Here is a 24,051-nt window from a genome sequence, read left to right as displayed (position 1 = left end):
ATAGTTATGTCACAGCTAGAAGGACTCAGTCAATTTGTCTGTCTGATTGTTTGTTTATCTGTTACGAAACAGGTGTTTCAAGATTTGCTGATAATTCGTCAAAGATTTCGTTTCGGTGTTACTCAGGTCACCTACAAAATATTATTTCTCACTTTAAAAGGCACATTAATATTAATTTTTTTTGTTTGTTTTGTGTTACTTTAATTTTTTAAGGTCGGTATACAAAAGTATATATATGCTTATCATTAAAGTTCCGTGGTATATATAAAATGCTTTTATGGTCATTGAAAACCACAGTGCTTTTTGTAATAACGTCCCTCCATTTCCCCGGCAGAAGGCAGTATAACCCCTCTAGTGATCGGTATTTTTATTAATTAACATGACTTTGAGTCGCTACTTTTACAGAAGCAAAGTTGGGAGAATCTTTTTTCATGATTAGGTTAATCCAAACTGAGAAGCACTTTCAGTAGGCCTGTTTTAAAATGTCAATTTAACATTTAAGAGTAAATGATTTGTGGGAAATTCTATAGATATCAGGAACATACTGATTTAAACACATTTGTACTCTTGGGAGGAATAGAACGCACCAAACCAGAACTGCGAATTATTACAAATTCTAAAATTTAGATTAAATCTAGATTTTATATAATGACATCATGTGTGTGTTCTTTCTATCTATCTATCTATCTATCTATCTATCTATCTATCTATCTATCTATCTATCTATCTATCTATCTATCTATCTATCTATCTATCTATCTATCTATCTATCTATCTATCTATCTGAGCTCTCTCCCTCTCTGCCCCCTTCCTTCCACCTCCCGTCTCCTCCTCAAAAGTGCGCAAACCAATCAGCAGACGTCTCGAGGCTCGAGCTCTCTTGCTCTCTCTGCCAGCAGCAGCAGACTCGCTTCTTATCAAAGAAACGCACAACTGGAGAAGTCCATTCACCCACAGCCTCAAACCATGGGTCCTGCCTGCTTCTCCTGGGACGTCTGTTTGTTTCTCCTCCTCATAAACACTTTAGATATCATGGGAAATGTTGGAGACGCAGGTAAGTGTTCCTCTGTCCTTTCCTGTATCTTTCACATCATTTATTTGGTGAAACTTTTAACACCAGAGATAGTCATTGGTTGGAAGGTTTTTTTTGTTTTTGTTTTTTTGCACATGATTTCCATGTAATTGCAAAACATGATTATGTAGCAATTATTAAGCCTGAAATTGCATTTATCTAGAATAATAATTTAGTCATACTTTATTCAATAATAATAAAAAAAAATCTAATTTCAAATCCCTCTCATTACTGACATAACTCTAAATGCATACAGAATAAGGTATATGCATGAACGCGTCCGTCTTGGTTAGCGCGCAGTTTTACGCGTGATATTTCTTAAGGAGAGCTTTTGCCGGGGTCTCTTCGGACTCCCACGAGCCACCCTAATAGGGTCATTTCGGGGGGCGTATCGACCCCTCACTCCTCCACTACCATCATTGTGTCTCTCCACAATGAATGCCTGGAAAAGTCAATAATGAGACAAACAATAAAAACAGATTGTGGTTGCACTTTATTTTACAGTACGTGTACTAACATGTACTTATGGTGTACTTACAGTGTATTTATCTAAGAAAGTTCTGGTAATACAAGGTAACTACATGGGGTAGGGTTAGGTTTAGGGGTAGGTTTAGGGTTAGTACCTAGTTATTACATAGTTATTGTAATTACTATAATATGTACACAGTATGTACATGAGGAACAGGACTGTAAAATAAAGTGCTACCCAGATTGTTTGTTCTTTTTTACCACGGCACTACTGAAGATTGTATGGTAATTTCCGTTTTCATGTGTGTATTTTAGGTAGAACACATGCTTCTGCAAATATACGGAGATGAATAGCCCAACTCATCTCCAAATGTTATGACGATTCCGCACAGTCGAGTTTTGGCTTTTTATGATTTGATGTTTTTCAAATAGATATTATATTATGAGATTAAATTACGAAATGCACAAACAGTATTCTGTTTTGTCTCTGTGCATGTGTATTTATTCATGGTTTGGATGTTGGATAAAAGCGCACCGTTGCGCACAATGTGCTCAGTTTGCGTAAAGTTTCAAGAAACACTCGATTTAGATCTTACAAAGGACGAAAAGCCACAGAAGAAGCTGAGGGTTGTGTGGCACTGGTGAGGCTACACATCAATATCCAACCAAACCACCTCAATTACCTCCTCAAAAAGACTCTTTTTTTTCTATATGAGCTTTCCAGGTGTCTGCTCATTCATTCATTCATTCATTCATTCATTTCTGTATTTGGAGCATGAGTGAGCATAATTTCTGCTGTTTAGGTGAATCAGTATATCACTTTATTGGACACTCTATTGTGTTTTCTTGGCTGAAAAGCTTAATGTCTTCTTTCCAGACTGTTCTTGTCCTGTCGGAGTAGATTTGGTCATTTTGTTATTTTCTGATCTGTTCAGCTTCACCAGAAAAAGCAATCTGCTCACAGATCAGTGACAGAGAGTAACCTTTAGCACACCACAGAGACACATTAAAACATAGATTTTTGTAAAACACAATGTTTATTTAATTCACTTTGACTAATTTGTCTTTGGGTATATTGATGTGATGTGCTACACTTAGGTGTTTCTGGAACTCATTCTGGCTCTTCAGTCTGAACGTTTTTGGTTTGTAAAAGATATGGATGGACAAAGATTTTAAAAGATTATCTCATTTAAACAGTAAGGTTGTAATGTTTTTAGAAACTGACGTTTAGCTCATATCTTTATAGCTGCCTGAAAATCTATTAAACCAAAAAAAATGTAAAAATGCAATTTCTGTAACACTATCGTGACACTATAATCTTTTCAGATCTGTGATGTGTAACAATCATTTAGCTAAATCTTATCCCTTGTGATTACTCCACAGATGCTGATGAGTGCTCTGAATCCACAGACGACTGTCACATCGATGCTCTCTGCCAAAACACTCCAAAGTCCTTCAAGTGCATCTGCAAGACTGGATACAAGGGAGATGGCAAGCACTGCGAAGGTGAGGAAGACGTTTCGCTCATTCCGTCCCTGTGCCGCGTCTCTCGCTGTTTCTCACACACACTCTCAGTCAGATCATCCAGCTGTTCTCTAGCTCCTGCTGTGGGTCTTAATTAGTGAGGAGGAAGTGCAGTGTGAGGGTGAGAGGTGCTGGAAGGGCAAAACCTGCTCCAGTCTTTACACTTCGCTCTGCCGTTCTGCTTGAGAGCACAGCACAGCTGGAGCCAACACAGACAGAGTCACTGAAACACTCATAGACAAATGAATATCTCGTCACTTCTATATGCATAGATCTGTTAAGCAGGTAATGGACATGCATGCTCCAATAAATGTTGGAAGAAAGTTCTGAAAAGTTCTCAACCTGTGCTCATATTTGACAAGTTGCCAATCTCAGAGATCTCTGTTACATTTCATTTATCTATGAGCATTGTCTCAGATGCTATAACACCTTAATTGTTTAACTATATTGACTATAAATTAGAAAAGAAAAATCACAGTTAAGATCTCCTTTAAGTAATTGTTCATGCTAACATGAGAATTTGCTGAGATTGTGCTCACAAAAATTATATACATACTTTTTTTTCAAGTATATATTACAAAAAATATTTTTGTATTGGCTCATATAAAAAAGTTTAGATAATGTTTTCTCTAAGTTAATATTTTTTCATTAAATTATAGATCGGCATGGTATTACAACATACACACACACACACATATTTCTCAAAGGAGTTCATAGAAGGTATGTTATAGAAGTTTATTTACAGTATGCATTGGTGTCTTTTTCATCACAAATTAAATATTGGCATTCTATTAAACATTATATAAATAAATTATATCAATAATATTTTCCGAAGCAATGTTTGTTTTCATTTCAAAATATATTATCAGCATAACAATCTAAATGAAAAGTAATTATATTTAAACATTATTTTTAAATTATTATTATTATTGTTGTTATTTTCAATATTTTAAACTCTATTATACAATACATGTATCCCTGGACCACAAAACCTTAAGTGTTAAGGTAATTTTTCTGATAAATAATCTTTCCATTGATGTATGGTTTGTTAGGATAGGACAATATTTGGCCGAGATACAACTGAAAATCTGGAATCTGAGGGTGCAAAAAAATAAAAAATAAATCAAGAAAATAGCCTTTAAAATTGTCCAAATGAAGTTCTTAGCAATGCATATTACTAATCAAAAATGTTTTGATATATTTAGGGTAGGAAATTTACAAAATATCTTCATGGAACATGGTCTTTACTTAATATGCTAATAATATTTGACATAAAAGAAAAATTGACCCATACAATGTTTTTTTTTTGGCTATTGCTATAAATATACCCCAAGCGACTTAAGACTATTTTGTGCCCAAGGTCAAATATTATACAATATAAATAATCATATTTTGTACTGTATTCCAGTACTCATAATTTCACAGTTTTGTTTCCTGGCCGAGCAGGTACATGGATAACAATGATTGATAATTGCAAGAAAAGATCAGTGATGTAATCAAGAATATTTATTTTCCCAAATCAGAATTTGTATAATAGACCCAAGTTAAGCGAACCCAGGAAGAATTACTATTCAAAGATGTGTTCTTGAATTCATCCAGTTGTCCAAACGTGCACACACTGACACTTCCCTGACTTACTGCTGGTGCGATTGAGGGTACGAGCTACATCGGTGTAAATGAGTTTGTGAGTATCAGAGGTGGACTGAACGTGATGGACACTTTTACAGCAGACGAACAGTTTGGTTACTCTGTCTGCTGTTTCTTGTTATTGTACTCTGTGTTCGTCATCTGTGGATTCTAGATTGTTCGTTTTGCTTCTCTCTCCCATTTCGCCCACATGTGTGGAGCTTGTGTTTCAGGAAAAGCATGAAATGTGCTCTCTACCTATTATGACACTTGACACCCAATCTCAACTGCATTAATGAATTAGGTGGATGTGAAACGGCTTTGCACCAGACTGCTCCTCAGTCAGCGCTTGATACTCCTGTCTGAGGCCAGACAGCGTGGGCTAGAACAACTTCTTTTTATTTCTCTAAGGAAACATGGGTAATGTTCTGGAGCTTCTGGAGCTCTGTAGCTTTTCGCTCCCATCTTTAAACCGCAGTCTACAGTTGCAGGGCAATGAGGCTGTCAGTTTCACTGAGTCCAACCAGGCTGCTTTGCTCTTAGCATGTTAACGATGCATGCATGTATGTGTCTCCTCTTTTTTTTTGGCTCTTATACTGTCTGAGAGGACATTCCGTCTAAAGTGTAATGTGGTGTATTGTGGAAAGTTGGGGGGGGGGGGGGGGCTGTTTTGTCTGAGGAAAAAGCTCATTAACACCCCCATAACCACCCTTTAATTAAAGCCCTTAATGTTTGACTTTGGAGAAAATGAAGAAAACACTTGCTAACACTCTAATGCAGTCATTTTGTTTGTCTATACATCAGTGTATTTGTAACCAGTTACATGCTGGTGAAACCTGTTGAGCATGAAGAAATTCATAACCCATCTCTTTAATATCTAAGTTTCTCATTTACAACAAAGAGGCTAAATGTAGAATTGTAGCTGAAGTCACCGTTTTTTTTATTTATTTTATTTTTTTAATAGATTTCTCTCCTGAGAAAAGATTGCAGAAAAGCTCTCAACCTGTGCTCATATTTACCAACATGGCAATCCAGAGTAAATTTGTATTGCTCAGAAGTTGCTCTTTTAAATCTCCTTAAAAACCTACAGATTATTCATTAGAAAAATTAAAATCACAAATAAGATCTCATTAAACGAATAGTTCACTCAAAAATGAATATCACCCTCACCCTCAGGTCATCCAAGATATAGATGAGTTGGTTTCTTTGACAGTTTGAAATCAAAACGGTTTACATATAGAAGTGTTTCTTAGAAACACACACATTTTTGCTGCACAATGGTAATTGATGGACTGGAGTCATGTGGATTACTTGTGGATTCTTGTGATGTTTTTATCAGCTGTTAGGGCTCTCATTTTGACGGCACCCATTCACTGCAAAGCATCCATTGGTGAGCAAGTAATGTAATGCTACATTTCTCCAAATCTTTTCTGATGAAAAACAATTCACCTACATCATAGATGACCGGAAGGTGTGTACATTTTCAGGTGTTCATATGAACTATTCCCTTTATGTCTCAGTTTTTTCTCCTGTACATCAGTGAGATTCAATGGAGATCAGATGGAATCTCCTGATTGCCAGTAAGATCAATCTTTAACATGGTTTTTAGTAATTGTAAATAAACATTCCTTTCGATGGTGAGAGGTTTTTGAGGTTTTTTGAGATTAATTTGCTTGTAATTATGAGTTTGTAACTGTTACTTCTCTGTATTATCATGAATGATGCCATGAATGTCAGCGATGAAAGATTTTGATTCTGATTATTCCAGAAACAAAGCCAATGAAAGAGGAAAATGTGAGAGCCGATAAAATAGGAACAAAGAATTTTCTTTTGCTCGTTTCTGTCAGCGTAAAGTCAAGAGAAATGTAAGATGTGATTTGTAAACCTCCTTTACTTTATAGCTGATGTTATTTTGAGTGCTGGTGGACATCATTAAAACTCACACTTTAAAATGCATCTGATGGCATTTGCTAAATTAGATGCCGTAATGCAATTAAAATGCTCTTAGAGCAGAAGTGTGTCTTTTTCCAGTGTTAAAATACTTTTGCTATCCAGCTTAATATTCAGAGACAACTATAAGTAAGCATTTGTAGTTTAATCCTCCTGAAAATTGTAAACACTGTAGCTCTGTGGTGCTATCCCAATATTGCTCTGTTTGTTTGAGCATCCCGACCAGCATGACACAGCAACATGGGCTCAACCAATGATATGAGTTGGGGGCAGGACTATCAGAAATTAGACACATTACATGCTTTGGAGTCAAAATGGAGAATTATATAACATGCAGTGATGTAGTTGTGACATAGAGCTTCTTTCCTTACCCTTTTGGCGTTTGTTAATTATGCAAATAATTGATGAATTGATGAGATTCATCAGTTGGAGCTCACAAGGGAATCTGAACAGATCACAAATCCCCCATGATGCCAGGGTTTATTTGCAGGGGATGGAGAGATAAAACAAAGCCTAACATGACTTGTTAAGGAGAGAATTGTCTTGTCTGCCTCCTTCTTTGTCTGTTTCTTTCCATTCCTTTTTTATCTCTGTCTGTGAAAGAGGTCAGGTAATGAAGCGCCGCTGATGAAGCGCCCTAGTCTCTGAGTCAGAGTGTGTGTGTAGTTGTGTTTCTGGATGTGTGTTTGTATGATTCAACGAGAAAATGATAGAAAAGGCGATGGTGGGTGGTGAGGAGGAGACAGATAAATGGAATGAGAGATGGAGGTGTCAGCCCATTACTAGGCCATTGTCTGCCTGGTGTCTGCGGGCTCGTCACAGAGCTGTCGACGCTCTGATTGGCTGTCTGAGTGTGCCCACCCCTCATCCCTGACCCTTCCATCTCAGGACACTTCAGTCTCTTTGCTGCTTTATGTGCCACCATACACACACACACAGACACTAAACATTTAAATTGTGAAATTCCGAGGAGTGGTATGAAGAGAACCATGCTATAATTAATCTTGGTCAGTAATATATTTTTTAAAGAAATTAATACTTTTATTCAGCAAGGATTCATTTAACTATAAGTAAAGACATTTATGATGTTACAAAGATTTCCAATTAAAAAATGCTCTTCTTTTGAACTTTATTTTCATAAAATAATCCTGAAAGAAATTTACATCATAGTTGCCATAAAAATATTAAGCATTATAATAAGAGATGTTTCTTTAAGAGCAGTAAATCGGCATATTAGAATGATTTCTGGTGAATCAAGTATCATGTGACACTGAAGACTGGAGGAATGATGCTAAAAATCCAGCTTTGCATCACAGGAATAAATTAAATGTAAAAAAAATATATTAAAATAGAACTTTCAAAACTCTTTCAAAAATCTTTCAAAAACATTAAATATATTAACAAGCACAAGCTTTTGATCAGTAGTGTACGTACACTTTTTGTGGTGTTGTATTAATTGAGAGATTACATGCAACATTTATACTTTAAGAAAATACTTTGCATTGCAGGACCATTGAAAATTAAGAAGTGATTAAAAATGATCAGTTACAGGACCTGAGAGAAACACTTCCTCTTATACAGTATGAAGAGTTAAACCTTAAATGAATAGATTTAAATCTAAATGTTGAAAAAAGTAGATATAGATGATTAACTCTCAAATAGACTGACTGAACAAGTGATCTATGAATTAAGACCAGCATTTTTTGTGGTTATAATAAAATGCATATTAATTATGAAACTGAAACGTGGTTCCAAAATCTAAGGGGGCACGCACTTCAGTTTATAGAAGTTGTACACTTCTTCACTTTCTTTTCTGCTTGCTCAACTGTACTAGACACCAGGAGTGGGAAATCTTACAGAGAAACAGATTAGCGAGGGGTCATCGTTTGTCTCTTGTCCTAGTCAGTCAAAAAGGTCTTTTTTGCAGTGCCCTCTCTTTCTTTGCTCTCTGCATGGCATGTTTTTCAGCAGTTTGGATTTGGCCGTGTTATGCTGGACCATAGGGGTGTTGAGGTGTTGCCTCCAGCGGGCTCCACCCCTGCTGAGGTGCTGGCAGAGGTGCTAAATCTGCTTGATGGGATGTTGAGCGTAAACACTTCTCCTTTGATTAGAGATCTGCGCGTGTAGACAGTGGAAACCACAGCAAGCATCAGCCCGAGCTGTCGGCTCATATCAACAACAGCTCCGAGGCAGGTAGTATGTCAGCTGGAAGCTAACTGGCCGTTCGCCTCTTTAACAACCCCGTCCCCCTGACACCCTCGCTGGCACCTTGTTAGTCTTGCAAACAGTCGAAACACACACGCAGACACCTAAAATCATTATCACCTCAAATCACACTTGTTGGATGTTTTGCCTTTATAATGCAACTGATGAGTCTCAATCACTCAACTGTGTGGATTATTTCATGTTTGTATGAGATTTACTGTGTTATTTTAAAGTGGTCTTTATATCTAAATTTTAATCTTTGAATCCATCATGTTTTCATCTCATTTACCTTCAAGGGTCTCCCTCCATCCATCTGTCTCTCTTTTCTCTCATTTTTCCCTTCCTTCCTGTAGATGTAGTACTCTTTGGAAAAATGTTCACTAGATAAATTGGTAGTGTAACATGAACTTTTTGTTTGGTCTGGAGTGTTTATGGATGTTTTTGTGATGAGTTGGCTCTAGGTTTGTCTACTGTGATGGCCCTTTTCTTCACAATAAGCCAAAACAGACACTCTTTGATTGACAAAAGAAACAAACAACGAATAAAATACTAGTGAAGTATTTATGCCTCCATAATTTTGCTGTATATCTGTATGTGTGTGTGATTTATGTTTGTGGCATGAGTATGTGCCCTAGTATATGTTACTGTACACAAAATATTTTACTGTCTGGATAGATTTTCAGTGCCGTATGTCTCCAAGAGCACAAGCCAGGTTTATTAAATCATACGCTCTGAGGTAGTGCAAAACACAAAGCAGATACCCGCGATCATCGTCTGGCAGAGAACAGACACTTGCTGTCTATCTGATTTCAACGTTCTCAAGTGAAAGAGAGAGAAATATTGTGTTTATTTTAGCGTCCCCATTTACGTGTGTCTGCTGTACAAACTCATAGCACCAATGAAAGCTTGTTCCATAAGCCAGCTCTTCTTAAACCTTCTTATTTAACCTCTGCTTTATATCAAAGGTAAGATTTGACTTTGAAGCAGTCTTAACCGATGAAACTTCAGTGTGCACCAAAAAACAATTTCATATTGCAGGGTTTCAAATTTGTATTTGGGTATATTTGTCTGATCTATACTGACTCAACAGTTTGTGTGTGTGTGTGTTTGTGTGCTGTCTTTTTCAGATATGGACGAGTGTGAAAATGACTACAATGGCGGATGTGTTCATGACTGCATCAACATCCCTGGGAACTACAGGTGCACATGCTATGACGGATTCATGCTGGCAGATGACGGGCACAACTGTCTTGGTAAGATGCTAGAAAGAAATATACACACTCAGTTGCCTCTCCTGATGGACTTACAGATGAGCTTTCTTTGCCCGGCCAATGACCTCTGTAATGACCCCATTTGCAAATGTAAACAAATCAGCCACAAGTGATCTCCATGGGCCTCGCAAAAGGCCAGCGGAGCCACATCTAGCGGCAGTATTCCTTGCTGTTGTGACAGGAGCATGTAAAAACAGGAACCTCACGATTATTTTCATCTCTTAAATATATCACCCGAATGTCACCAGAGGCGCAATCACGTCAAATTCCCAGAAATCAGCAGTCAGGTCCGATGTTTATGTTAGCGGTTAAAAATGGAAGTAGGGAAGAAAAGGCTCAGAGAAAATTAATAACTTGACATCTCGTATTTATTGAAATAGTTCAAAGATGAAATTCCATGACCCGGAGAGTTAGGGCCGGGTCTCATGGTTTTGCTGGATTGCTGTGGGGATTCAGGAATTCGTTAAAAAGTGAGTGTTTTTGAGTGAGTCTGTCTGCGTTACCCCTCCAAGTGAGTGCAGATGTGACTTTGGTTGAAAGTGACTTATCAACCTGAAGTGTGGTGGCTTTATGGTGTCATGGTGACTACGTATTACAGTCCGAACATCAGTGTCACAAGAGAAAGAGAGAGAGGACAGCACTGTGTGCCTCTGAGCAGCTGGATGAAGAACTTGAGCCACTCTCATCTCATCTCCTCTCTACTCTCACAATCCAAAGCAAATATGTGTAGTCAGCTGAGTTTCAGGATGCTGAGGTCATCATTTTTCATTAGATGCTGTAATAATGATGGATCCCAGACCAGGACACCAGGGCTCAGACCTTCGGAGACCTTTAGCACCTCCTCCAACTTGCTACATCAACCTGCATGATTCCTTTAGATGGTTTTCCCTAATTTGTGTCTCTTTCAAAACAACTGTGGTGATACAGTGGTGACATCAGGTAATAGTAATTAGATATCACAACGCACTTGAAGTGAGAATTTGTAAGCATTGCACTAGTTGGAAATTCTGAAAAATATATGTACGATCTGACTGGTACAAAAACGTATGAATTAAAACGTCACCATGAAGGTCCACCCCTAGTTGGTGGTTTTGTATGAATTTGTGCAGTCTGACTGGTACGAAAATTTTACATTTGTAGTTAAACCATGACCCCACCCCAGCTGGACATTTATTTCATAATGATTTGTGTGATCCAATTGGTATAAAAACGCATGATTCTGAGCTTAAGTGTCAGTGAAATGTCAAATGAAGGTCCTCCTGAAACTCCTTTAGAGGGATGAGAGTAGATATCATATGTAAAATTTAAATGACATTGTACAAATGTATAATATGCAACCAATTTACTGAAATACTTAAGGGTTGTCATGAAACTGTTGGTCAAGAACCAAACAACTGTGAAAGTAATTGTTTGCATACCCTCCATCCTCCATTGTTAGACCAAATAAACAGTCCTGCACCTAAATCACGCAGTTGGTTGAGACAATATTGCGAACATTTGCACTTAATTTTATTGCAGTAGCACTAATAAAGTCTGTCTTTGTTGGACAGTCCAATGCATTCATGTTATTCTGATCAAAATCACTTGCTGTAGCTATATGATTTCATAGGTAGAAACTTCTCACTGTTGAACTATTGGCCTTAAAACAAGCAAGGTGTTTTTAAGTTATTTATTTGAGTACTATGCTACAATCATGGAACCATGACCATAAAACCAAGGTGTTACCATAATACAGTACCTAAAAACTGATAATACTGCATGGTAATCTCTATACTTCTTTCCTTCAAAATCAGCCCTTCATTCTTGACTTTTTGTAACTTTCCTTTTTATCCTCCTCCTTAAAATCTCTCTCTTTCTCCCGTCCTGTCTTTGCAATCTCCCTCTCTCTGTATTTTCTTGGTTATCTTGGCTGTGGGTCTCTTTGGAGTAACTCCAGGCTGTTTCCCTAGATGCGATAGACTTGCCTTCTATTTGACATCTTTATTGTGGAATGTCTCAAATACAAGTCTAAATGATGGCTCTGGGAACTGAGACAAGGCCGTAGAGGGTCATCAGCAGTACTGAGGGGGCTCTCCTGTTCGAATCCTCCTCCCTTTGCTGCTCTTATTATGTCTTTCCCTCTGCTTCCAGTTTTGTGTGTATGACTCGCTACATTTCTTCTTCATTTCTGTCTCGTCCTCTCTCCTGGATTTAATCTGGTTCTGTCTGTCTTTGTCTTAGCCCTTTCCTCCACCTCTATCTAGAAATAGATTGGCACAGAAAAAGCTAAACATTTTGAGAATTTTCTCTCCCTGTCCTATTCTTTGCCTTGCATGTTGTCTCTTTTTTGAGTTGCTTTAATTTTCATTTGAGCATTTTTTTAAGTTTATTGCGACACATAATGATTCCAATAAGTCTCTGTTTTAATAAAATGGCTAAAAAAAATTCTTTCGGTAGAGCTTAATTCATATCGCACACAAACTGTTCAATAAAACACTTCCTTGGTCAAAGAGATGCTGTCATATGGTGCTTCGTCATGTTTCCTGTTACTCTCTCCTGTCTGCTTAGTGCTGAAGCTTCTCATTCACACATCATTTGTGTGTGTGTGTTTGTTTGCTCTTTCGAAACCTTTAATGTCATATGTTCTCATAGCACCCCTTGTGTTTCTCATTGGCATCTGTGTGCATTATGGCTTGTTCAGATGGAAGTGAAACTACTAGAACTATTGACTTTCTCGAAAGGTTAAATGAATCATGTTTATGATAGCCTTTTCCCGTAATCTCTTTTTTGTGCTTTTGACATTCTCGGTTTATTTTATTTTCTCCTAGTATGCATTTCTTAACCTTTTCCGAGATAATTAATGATGACTTTTAACTAAATGTCTACATTTCAGATGGACATGTGATTAGTTTAACAAAACTCCCATAGGTTTTGGGGGCGGTTGGCAATGTGGAACAAGCATGTTAATAAGCTTTATTAACATAAATTGTGTTCTATAAATCCTATCTATTTAAAATGACATTGTTTAAAGGGCGAAGCATCATATTTTTCACCCATTTACCTAAATGTATTATTTCAGACTTATGTGCCCTCTATATGCATTCTGCAAGTGAACATCGCTTGATTGCCATCCCAAAGAAGCACAAAGTCACTTTTAAGAACTTTTAAATTAAACGTTACCTCCTTGTGGAATGGCCTGCCGAACTCAATCCGAGCAGCTGAGTCCTCAGCCATCTTCAAGAATCGGCTTTATTAGACCCTCTACTCACTCACTATTCTAATTCTATTCTTGAAAAAAAAAAAATCTAACTACCTTTCTAATCTTTTTGTATTCTATTTTATTTTCATTTATTATGCAATTGTGTGTGTGTATATATATATATATATATATATATATATATATATATATATATGACCTCTAACACTAGCTTGCTCCATTCTTTTTCTATTCTATTTTCTTTTTATTTATTATATTATTTAAAAGCCCTTCCTACGTGTACTTTGTTAATATAACTGAGACTTGTTATAGCACTTATATATCATTGCTCTTTTTGTTGTTTTTGATTGCTTCCACTGTCCTCATTCGTAAATCGCTTTGGATAAAAGCATCTGCTAAATGAATAAATGTAAATATTTCAGCAACTTGTATTCACTGTACTTTAATGTTCTCAGCTTCCAATAAAAGTAGTATTCAGTTCAGTTTTAAATCCATGTTTAAACCCATTTCACAGATACCCAACCCACCCAAGCAAGAGAAAAGAACATGGGATGAGCAATAGCAATCGTAATGCTTGCCTTAGTGTGGCTTGTGCCACTGATTATGTTCTGCATAAACACACGCACACACTCTCAGAGTGTGTTCAAACAAACCTACTGAGTGCTAACCAAAATGCGCGCTCTTTGAAACAGTATGGAAATAAGTGCTGTGGCTGTTTTGTCTGGCTGATCTTGTGTAGGAAGTAGTTTCAGATCTCCACATGTTAACAAGTTAAATCTTGAATTGATTTAAGATTGGCTAATGGGGAGCTGATTAAAGAGCAATTTACTGCTTTGTGTCTTTTTCATTTCCGTTCTTATTTGTTTTTTCTCTCCGCGTAGACAGCTGGACTTAATGTGTTGATAATCTGGCTCCTTTTTTTTTTTTTATATATGAATGCCTGCGCTGCCGCTGCTGTTTATTTATCTTTTGGCTGCTTTCCCCTGCTCGCTCCAAAATCAGAATGGGAGGAGAAAACTCATGTAGTTACAGTTGCAACAGGGGTAATGTTGTAACTGAGGTCACTTTAACGAGAGAATTTTCAGTACCATTCTGTTGTGTTTACTTCAGGACTTCTCTTCTCTTCTCTTCTCTTCTCTTCTCTTCTCTTCTCTTCTCTTCTCTTCTCTTCTCTTCTCTTCTCTTCTCTTCTCTTCTCTTCTCTTCTCTTCTCTTCTCTTCTGTTTGTCACCATGTTTCTGTTCACTTCACATGATTTTGCTCTATTCTGTTTGTGTTGCTTTGCTTTGCTTCTGTTCTTCTTCTGTTCAGTTCATTGAATTTCACTTCTGGTTTATTCTGTTCTGTTTGTGTCACTTCACTTCGTTTCTGTTCTTCACTTCTTCATTTCAATTTTCTTTTGGGGTTATTCTACTTTTGTTTTGTTAACTTTTACTCTGCTTCACTTCTGTTCTGTTCACTTTTGTTCTGTTCTATTTTCACATCAGTTTTGTTCGGTTTGCTTCATTTCACTTCTGTTTAGCCTACTTTACACTGCTTCATTTCTCTTCAGTTTCTGTTCACTTCTGTTTATATTTGAGTTCTTTTCATTTCATTTCACTTCACTCCTGTTCAGTTCTTTTCAGGGGTATGTTTCCCAAAAGCATTGTTAGCCAACTATGGTCGCAAGTTCCGTCGTTACCAACGTAGTTCAAACGAACATTCGCAAACTGCATCGCAAACTTGTGTCGTTGGAACGACAGCTCTCCACCTGTGGTTAGAAGCATAGTTCATTGTTAGTTTGCTGTGTCGACGTCATTGATTGCGCCGCACCTGGGCTGTTTTCTATTCAGAGTTATCGACCCTATGCCCTATTCCTTTAGAAGATTTCACCATCCACTTTGAGTGATTTAAAAGACTTAAATTTGTGGTTTAAGTTTATTACATAATTCGCCTTTTTTATTATTATTACAAATTCAGTTTGAAACTATATAGCAGCGTGGCCCTCGATTATTCTCCCTTAGAAGTGCCCTCTGAAAGCATTAATCTTGCCGATTAGAACGCAGCCATTGTTTCGTTTGTGCGAAGAAACGGTGAGTTTGTCAAGTGAGTTATCTTTGTAAAAACATTCCAAAATACATATGTCTCATATAACAATATTGGTAAAACAGTGTGTCAGAGGTTTTCACTTATATTAAATGTTAACACTCAAATCACAATATTCTTATAGTAAATTAATTTTTAATTTTAAATGAATGTACCTAAATAAAGTAAAAATAAGCAATCCACAACAGTACATCACAGTTTTTCAAAACCCATCTTTTTTCAATTGTGGTTAAGTAGCCTATCAATATTACATAAGAAATAGTATTTATCTGAAATTGTGAAATTATTGACATTGGGATCAGAAAAGAGCACATTTTTAACTCTGTGTGTGTGTACAATGTATTGCAGAACAAACTAATTATTTGTTATTACTCGACTCCTACGTAACGTCATTTCAAAAGCGTAATTTGAGTCGAAGAAAAGAGAAAATAAAACCAAATTACTGTAGGTGGCGGTATGTGCTCATGTCTCCAGTCTGCCATTAGATCGAAGAAGAAGAAGAACGACGGCTCAAACCAACATAGTTTGAACTATGGATCTGCGACACAGGTACCATGGTTTCGGGAAACAGTCGTGACTAGGTCGTTCGTTTTCATAACGATGCATCGTACTATGGTGGTTAATCTGCGAGCTACGTTGTTGTATGGGAAACGCACCCCAGTTCTGTTCAGTTGTCAATTCACTTTTGTCTTTTTTGTTTTCCCTCTTCATTTCAGCACACTTCTGCTCCCTTTAGTTTTGTTCACTTCACTTTAGCCCTTTTCACACAGAGCTTTGATCCCAGAAAATTGCCTTCTGTGTGAACACAAACACATCCCGGGATTGATCCTGGGATGGAGACCTAGTAACATTTCCTCCTCACTATCTGCAGGCTGAGAACGTTAGCCAGCTTAGTGGAATGGTACACGATGCGCTAGTGAATAAACATTGTCACATCCTGATGTCATGTGTCTTTATGGGATCTTTACGGGATGTGTGTAAATGCACGCACAGATTCCAGAAAATCACTAGCAGTGTGCATGAACCAAAATCAAATGGTCCAGGGAAACATTATCTGTATTTTCCAGAATCTCTGTGAAAGAGGCTTTATTGTCATTTGTAGCTTTGTTCTATTCACCTTACACTTTTTTTGTCCCGTTTTGTGTAGTCCTGATTGCTGCTGAACATCTATTGTTCTGTTCTGTTCCATTCAGTTTATTTCTCTTCAACTCACTTCTGTTCTTTTTAGTCCTCTCCTCTTACTCTTTGATTTTTGTGCCTTCTCTTTATTCTGCCCTGAATTTCTCTCTCAGTTTCCTCCTCCCTCATCTTCTCTCTCTCCCTTTCTTTTTCTCCCTGTTGTGTCATGTCATCTTAGATCTCCTCCAAATTAACGTTTACACAAGAGCAATCAAACAAAACAAAAGCATTCTAGTTTAAACTGGCAGACCAGGATGCCAGGGCTCTTGTTTAAAATTTGGCAGAGAGGGCCTTAATTGAGAGATGACAGCTGAAATGTTATTTTTTCCCCTCCTTTTAAAGCAAGAGAGTGCTGTCAAACTGATGATATCTGTTTCCATTCCCACATTAAACACGGTGCACAACACGCTCGCAGCTATAAAGTCACTCGAGACCGAGGCAGCCAGCATGTCTTCTCCAAAACCCTCCTGTCAAATTACTCTCATCCATGAACTGATCTGAGCTTGTGATCTGTTGCTTCATATTCTCAGGAGAAGAAATGCGTTTCAGGGAGGAAAGAAGAGTAGTAAAAGGAAAGTGGAAAGAAGAGGTGACGATCTACAATATAGCATTATACCATGTTTTTTTTTGGAAGGGTCAAGATATCAACCACAAAGTTTCATTAATTCTTTAAACAGTTGTAAATAAAGATCGTAAATTATTTATAATGTGCTTGGGGATATATTTATATATTTTTTTGCTCCGAGTTAGGCCTTTTGTAACTTGAGACCTGGAGTTTTTTTTTTATTATTATTATTTTTTTTTTCAGCTTTGTCTCATATATTTCTTCAAGAAATATGCATTACATTAGACTACAATTGATCTTTCTATTCCTCAAAAAGATTCTCACAAAAATATTAAGCCACAGAGATGTTTTTTTAACATTGATGATAATACATTTTTCTTGATCATGAAGTCAGCATTTTAGAATGTTTTCTTAAGTATAATGTTTAAATATATTACAATAGCAAACTTCTATTTTAAATAGTAATATCTCACTATTACTGTTTTTACTGTACTTTTGATTAAACTAATACAGCGTAAGGTGAGATTAAAAATCTTACTGACCCTAAACTTTGAATGGCAGTGTATGTTGTAATATTATAAAATTATTGTGCATTATATACTTTGAATTCCAGAAATAGAAGAATTTAAATTAAATTTATGCATTTAGCAGATGCTTTTATCCAAAGCGAATTAAATTGCATTCAGGCTAACAATTTTCTCCTAACATGTGTTCCCTGGGATTTGAACCCTCAACATTGCACTTGCTATGCAAAGCTCTACCACTTGAGCTACAGGAACACTTTTTGATGACAAATATTTCAATCTCTTTTTCAATATTTCAAAATTGTTTTCAAACTTTTATATTAAATCAATGTCACATAGAAGCATTTTCACAAGTAATCACAAACTTTTAAACCCTACCCCATAGTACAAAAAGCTTTGGGTTCCTCCTGCAGACTAGGATGCCTCTGTGGACGAGGGCATAAAGACCCCCTCTCTCGATGGTTACAGTAGTTAATAGGACATTAAAGGCCTTGCTGTCTTGGCTGTGTTAACGAGACGCCCCGCAGATGCTAAAATAAGAATTAAGTTGCCAGGCAAAGCCAGGAAGCACATAATAAGCCACTGTGACCAAATTAAACTGTGGTTGTGTCTGCATGTTGTAGATGAGATTACGTGTATGTGTGTCCTGCATTCATACATGTGTTTCAGCTGATGCGTGTTATCGTAACTTATTAGAAATAAATAGGGAATGGATAGCATGTCCAGACTGTAGCTATGATGTTAGCTCAAATAAAGTATACAAACCAATGAGATCCACTCAGGACACAAAAGCCCGAGTTCATTAGACAGTTAGTCTCCTTTAGCCCTGTACTCTTAGCTTGTAAGTCAGTAGGCCGAAGAGCATGCTTTTGTGCCATCACGCACAAGCACTAACAGCTATAAAGGTCTTTACGCACACAAATAAAGAGCTTGTAATACTTGCTGCCTCTCAACGCACTCCAAACAGACAGGGCTGTAAACACAAACACATGTCCTCATTAGCCGTCACACACTGCCGTTATCAAAAGACATGTCAGCATGACACGGTGTGGACTGTACAGTACAGTACTGTACACTGTAGTCTCTTTCTATGTAACAGTGAATTTGAGCATGTTTGTGTGTTTGCAGTGCTGATAATTCACCAATGACAGTGGAGGAAACTTGCATGTTGTTTCTACACCTCATTTTAAGAAGCTTTGATGCTCATTTAGTGTTCCAGTGTATAACATTCAGTGCGAGTTTTATAAGGAGCTTGTAAACAATAGAACATGAATACAAGATGGATGGAAGCATGCCTACACAGACTGACAGCACATATTCATACTGTGACGTGGTGAAGAATCACTCGACAAGTTTTGGCTTCGTGAACAACAAAAGGCCCCGGAGGGTGGATTTCATTTACAATAATAATAGGTGCAGGGTGGCAAGCCGGTGCGTGGAGGCTGGTGCTCACGGTGCTCTTCAGTGCTCAATCCAAGTGAAAGTGGGTGTCCAAACGTGCTCCAAAGTGGGTGGGTGGGCTGTCGGTAACTCGCTGCTTTCTGGAGAGAAATGAGAGAAAGGGTTAGTCCAGTGTGCATTCGGCTCGAGACCAGTGTCTGTCCTGTCTGCTCAGCATGTGCTGCTTAAGAGCCGTGTTCTGATGAGGTGCAGCTGTGACCGAACAGTCAGTGGTGAGGACTTGCAGGTGTATGCCGTTGGTTGCCAGGGCGACGCTGATTCCTCCTAGGACGCTTCCTCCTAGGACTTCGTCCGGGGCCTCGGGGCGGAGTGGATGGCCTCTACCTTTTTCTCCTGTGCCTGGATGAGACCTCCGCTGACTTGGAAGCCCAGGTACTTGGCCTCAGAGAGGGCTAGGTGGCATTTTCGGGGGTTGGCGGTGAGTCCAGCCCGCCGGAGCTCCGAGAGCACCCTCCGCAGACGATCCATAAGTTATGGGCTGCCGACTCCACAGAGGCAGGCTGCTGTGTTAAGGCTGCATAAAAGTCACTCATGTGTGTTACTGGTCTCCAGTGTTATGCTGTTACTCAAACCAGCAAACCCAAAATGCCATTTTTAGAGATGTCAAAGACACAGCAATGGGCAAATACACATACAGCTTGGACACTAGGTTTATTTACAAGATACTCCAAAAGGCTTTAAAAGTTTATGGTGTGTTTTTAAAAAGTGAACCAATACTACTGAAGGTTTGGTGTGGATATTGTTTACATTTTCTAATTTTAGTTGAAATTATTTTATTTTTCCCAGACGTCTGTTTACTGGTTTATTTGTCTGGTAGATGTATTTGAAAACTTTGAACATTAAACTAACAATCAACATTTTTCGGTAGCTTCAGATTAACTGAGTTATCAAGAAAAATCAGTTTCAGATAAATAAACACTGTTGCAAATACCTGAATTGAGCCGGCTTTGGTTATGCAGAGAGACTAAACTTGATGGTTTTGCCCAGATCTCTGTGCTTGAATGGCTGTGTTTGTGTGCTTTGTTTGGGGCGGCAGTGGCTCAGTGGTCCATGTAGGTTGTCTACAAACTGGAAGGTTGGTGGTTCAATCCCCGGCTCCTTGAGCAAGACACCTTACCCCAGCTGCTCACGACAAGCTGGATGGCGCCTTGAATGGCCGACACCGCAGTCGGTGTGTGAATGAGTGTGTGAATGGGTGAATGTGAGGCAAATTGTAAAGTGCTTTGGATAGCCATGTTGTCTGTTGAAAGCGCTATATAAATGCAGTCCATTTACCATTTGTAATGACCATGTGTGTTTGCGTCTCTCTAGATGTGGATGAATGTCTGGACAATAACGGTGGCTGTCAGCAGATCTGCGTGAACACCATGGGCAGTTACGAGTGCCAGTGCAAAGATGGGTTCTTCCTGAGTGACAACCAGCACACCTGTATCCACCGATCGGATGGTGAGTCTCTTCCACAGTGAAATCTCATTGGTTTAAAATCCTGCTCAGTTAGCGTGTTATTTAAATTTGTGTCATTATTATTAAATGTGACTTTTCAAGTACTGAACAAAATATTATTTGTTAGGGAATAAAGAAAGTTTACAAAATACATAAAACTTTATTGATGAGTTTAGTTTCTGATTAAGTTATTACATTATAATATATTATTTTATATTGTTTGTGTCAAAAATACATTTTTAGAGAATGGGAAAAACAACAATAACAGCAACAAAAAAAGTTATGAGGTTGGTCTCTCATTATTTAATCATTTAAAATTGTATAAAAATGCTAAAAAAAATTATTTGAATTATTTACAACATTATTAATTAAAAATAATTCAAATTAAGCTATTATAAAAAAAAATTATATTGTTTATAAGATGCAATTCAAGGTAAGAATGCTTACAAATATAGAACTCCATAATATTATATAAACTTTTTCAAGGTGTATTGTAGATGCATCATATCATCATGCATTTTAAGATGTGTATTTACATTTTCTCATTTTTATTATAATAAAAAACATTTTGGGACTGTTTGAGACATCCTTATGGAAGGTGATGTCCAATACTTTTGGCACAAATCTAATTCCATACAAAGCATCAGAGTTCACCAGCATCTCACTTCTGTACTTGTCATGAACCCTGGACAGAGCTGAAGTTCAGAGGTCGAAGTTGAAAGCATCAACACGCAGGGGGCCAGCGGGCATGTCTCTGTAAGTGCATGGTGCATTTGGTTCAAAAGCTTGGTATAGTCAGCTGTGACGTGTGACTTCATGACATGTGTGTGCGCAGATCATGCGACCCTCTTGTGCTTTCTCATTCCGCCTGTCAGATATAACTAATGATGCTTCTCCATGTTGAGGCGGATGCATTCCCACACACTAAGCAAATCTAAATGATTCACACACATAGTCATGAATGAGAGTGGGTTGCTTCGTAATCACATCTTTGATGTCTCTCGCAATCATGTGTGGAATGTGGAGAAGAGTGTACAACCCCCCCCCCCTTTCACCCCCTCCTACTTTTTAAGGTTTTGTTCAGAGTTTATATATATATATATATATATATATATATATATATATATATATATATATATATATATATATATATATATATATATATATATATATACAGAGGTGGAAAGAGTACAAAAATATTCAACTCAAGTAAAAGTACCATTACATTAATGAAATTTTACTTAAGTACAAGTAAAAGTACCAGTCTAAAAATCAACTCAAGTAAAAGTAAAAAGTAGCTCATTTAAAATTTACTCAGAGTAAAAATTACTTAGTTACATTTTAACAGTGGGAGGGAGTCAAAAATGGGACAGGCCAAGGGTGTCAAACTCAGTTCCTGGAGGGCCACAGTCCTGCACAGTTTAGATTTAACCCTAATTAAACACACCTGATCCAGCTAATCTAATCATTTAGGTTTATTTGAAAACTACATGATATATGTGCTGGAGCAGGGTTAGAACTAAACTCTGCAGGGCTACGGAGTTGTTTTTACAAACTAGTTGTTTTTAATTAAAGGAATCGGTTATTTAGAATAATAAAACATTTGGGCTGTTACCAGGCAAATCAGTATCAACAAACTCATCTTTTAATGCAGAGGAAATGCAGAAGATTCATTGGAAGTGGCATTTAGATGTATTACACTGTTTAGTGCAGGACAAGAATGCATTTAACCTGCAGTTACAAATGCATGAATAATGTTTTGATATACAAGACATAAAATGTTGAATACTCATTTGAAATGATAAGAAATTCATTATTTAAAAAAAATCAAAAGATACTTTAAATGTGAAATTAAAATGGCCAGTATGTGTCAGCAAGTAACTGTTAATAAGTGAGTCATTGCGATTGAACCGAATCATTTAAACGGTTGATTCATTCAGGAACTAAACACTGTCACGTTGCTCAGAGATGCAAAACTGTGATTTGGTGGCTGTGTTTGGAATTATTTTCTGTTGTAGAAATAGAGCTAAAAAGGCAATATGGTGTCTAAAACGCAAGTCTCTTAATTAACTTGTTTACTGAACTGATATATGTATGTATGTATGTATATATTCATGATGATTTTTGGAGGAAAAGACGGCATTCTTTGTGTGATTTTGATTTAATATATGAAATTATATAAATATGTGAATTTTCTGCCCTTATATCTTCAATTTTGTGATCATTCTAAATGCATTTTAGAAGACTGAATCACACAGTGAAAGAACACACTATAAATGTGCGCACACATCATTAAAACAAAAAATATGATATTATCGCAGACGATATATATATAGCACACTCCTCACCACTGTCTTTTTGGCTAATTTGTGCAAAACCTCTTGCTAAAATGTCAAAGCTTCATTTTAACCACCAATGCAACGATTCAATTATTTAGCTTACCTCTACATTTTGCGAAGGGTTGATGTCTTGTCGAGATTTTATAAGCTGCTAGTTTGGTCTTCCTAGGCAAGTACAGCTCACACTGCATAATGGAGCATACATATGGCCAGGGGTTCACTTCATTTCCTTCGAGTTCAACTTCAGAATATGACGGGGTTTCGTTTTCAGCGGTGTCTGCACCACTAACGCCTGTTTTGACCGTCTGCATCTTTCTTGTGATTTTAGCGCCAGTTTGCCCTCCTGCCCATTATTTACTGACGTAGTTTCCAGAGAGCGATTTTTTTTTTTTTTTTTTTTTACTCAGTAATTAATGTGTTTTAAAATGTAGCGAAGTACAATACTTTAAACAAAATATACTTAAGTAAAAGTAAAATTACAGATTAAAAAAATTACTTTAAAAAGTATTAGTACACAAAAAAGCTACTCAATTAAAGTAACGCGAGTAAATGTAATTCGTTACTTTCCACCTCTGAATATATATATATATATATATATGCGTGTGACAGAGAGAGAGAGGGAGAGAGAGAGAGAGAGAGAGAGAGAGAGAGAGAATATTGGACAGGAAGTAGAATAGTTGAGTCAGTCAGGAACTGGAGAGTTGAAAAATTTGGATACAGAAATGCTCCATATTTGCTTTTTGGAAATCCCATAACTCTTTAATTCTCTGCTCCTGCATTTGGTTAATACTGTAGTAGTGTGTGTGTGTGTGTGTGTCTGTTTATGTAAGTGCATGGTATATTTGTGTACTTGTCTGTAAACAAGCTTGTTTTGTGGATGGCTAACTGATGTGCTGTGGCAGTCTTGGATGGCTTTTCACGCTACACACGCACACTACTCTATATATCCACTGTAAACAGAAGAGGAATCAGAAACTCTTCCCTGGAAAGACTGGGTATCTTTTTCATTTGCTAATTTCATGAGGAATACTAGAAAAAACAAAAAAAACAAGATTAAATACAGTAAAAAAAAAAAAGAGCCAGTGATTTTCATTGAAATTCTTGCCTTTTTAGTACTTTTTACTTAGGATTTCATTTTATTTT

General features: G+C 37.2%; 1 protein-coding gene across 4 annotated transcripts in view; it reads left to right on the top strand.

Annotated features, from left to right (window-relative positions):
- The first annotated feature begins 802 nt into the window (after positions 1-802).
- LOC132098767 (signal peptide, CUB and EGF-like domain-containing protein 1) overlaps positions 803-24,051 on the top strand; it is a 64,955-nt gene continuing 41,706 nt past the window's right edge. For all 4 annotated transcript variants that reach the window (XM_059504937.1, XM_059504936.1, XM_059504935.1 and 1 more), the window contains exons 1-4: positions 803-1,054; positions 2,924-3,046; positions 9,973-10,098; positions 20,438-20,572. In XM_059504937.1, coding sequence (XP_059360920.1) covers positions 967-1,054; positions 2,924-3,046; positions 9,973-10,098; positions 20,438-20,572 — 472 coding nt within the window. In that variant the 5' untranslated portion in view covers positions 803-966. The remainder of the gene's footprint in view (positions 1,055-2,923; positions 3,047-9,972; positions 10,099-20,437; positions 20,573-24,051) is intronic.

Source organism: Carassius carassius, chromosome 22 (assembly GCF_963082965.1).
Source record: "Carassius carassius chromosome 22, fCarCar2.1, whole genome shotgun sequence".
NCBI classification, from domain to species: domain Eukaryota; kingdom Metazoa; phylum Chordata; class Actinopteri; order Cypriniformes; family Cyprinidae; genus Carassius; species Carassius carassius.
The sequence above is the reverse complement of the archived record's forward strand: the minus strand, read 5'-3'. Positions and strand labels throughout refer to the sequence as shown.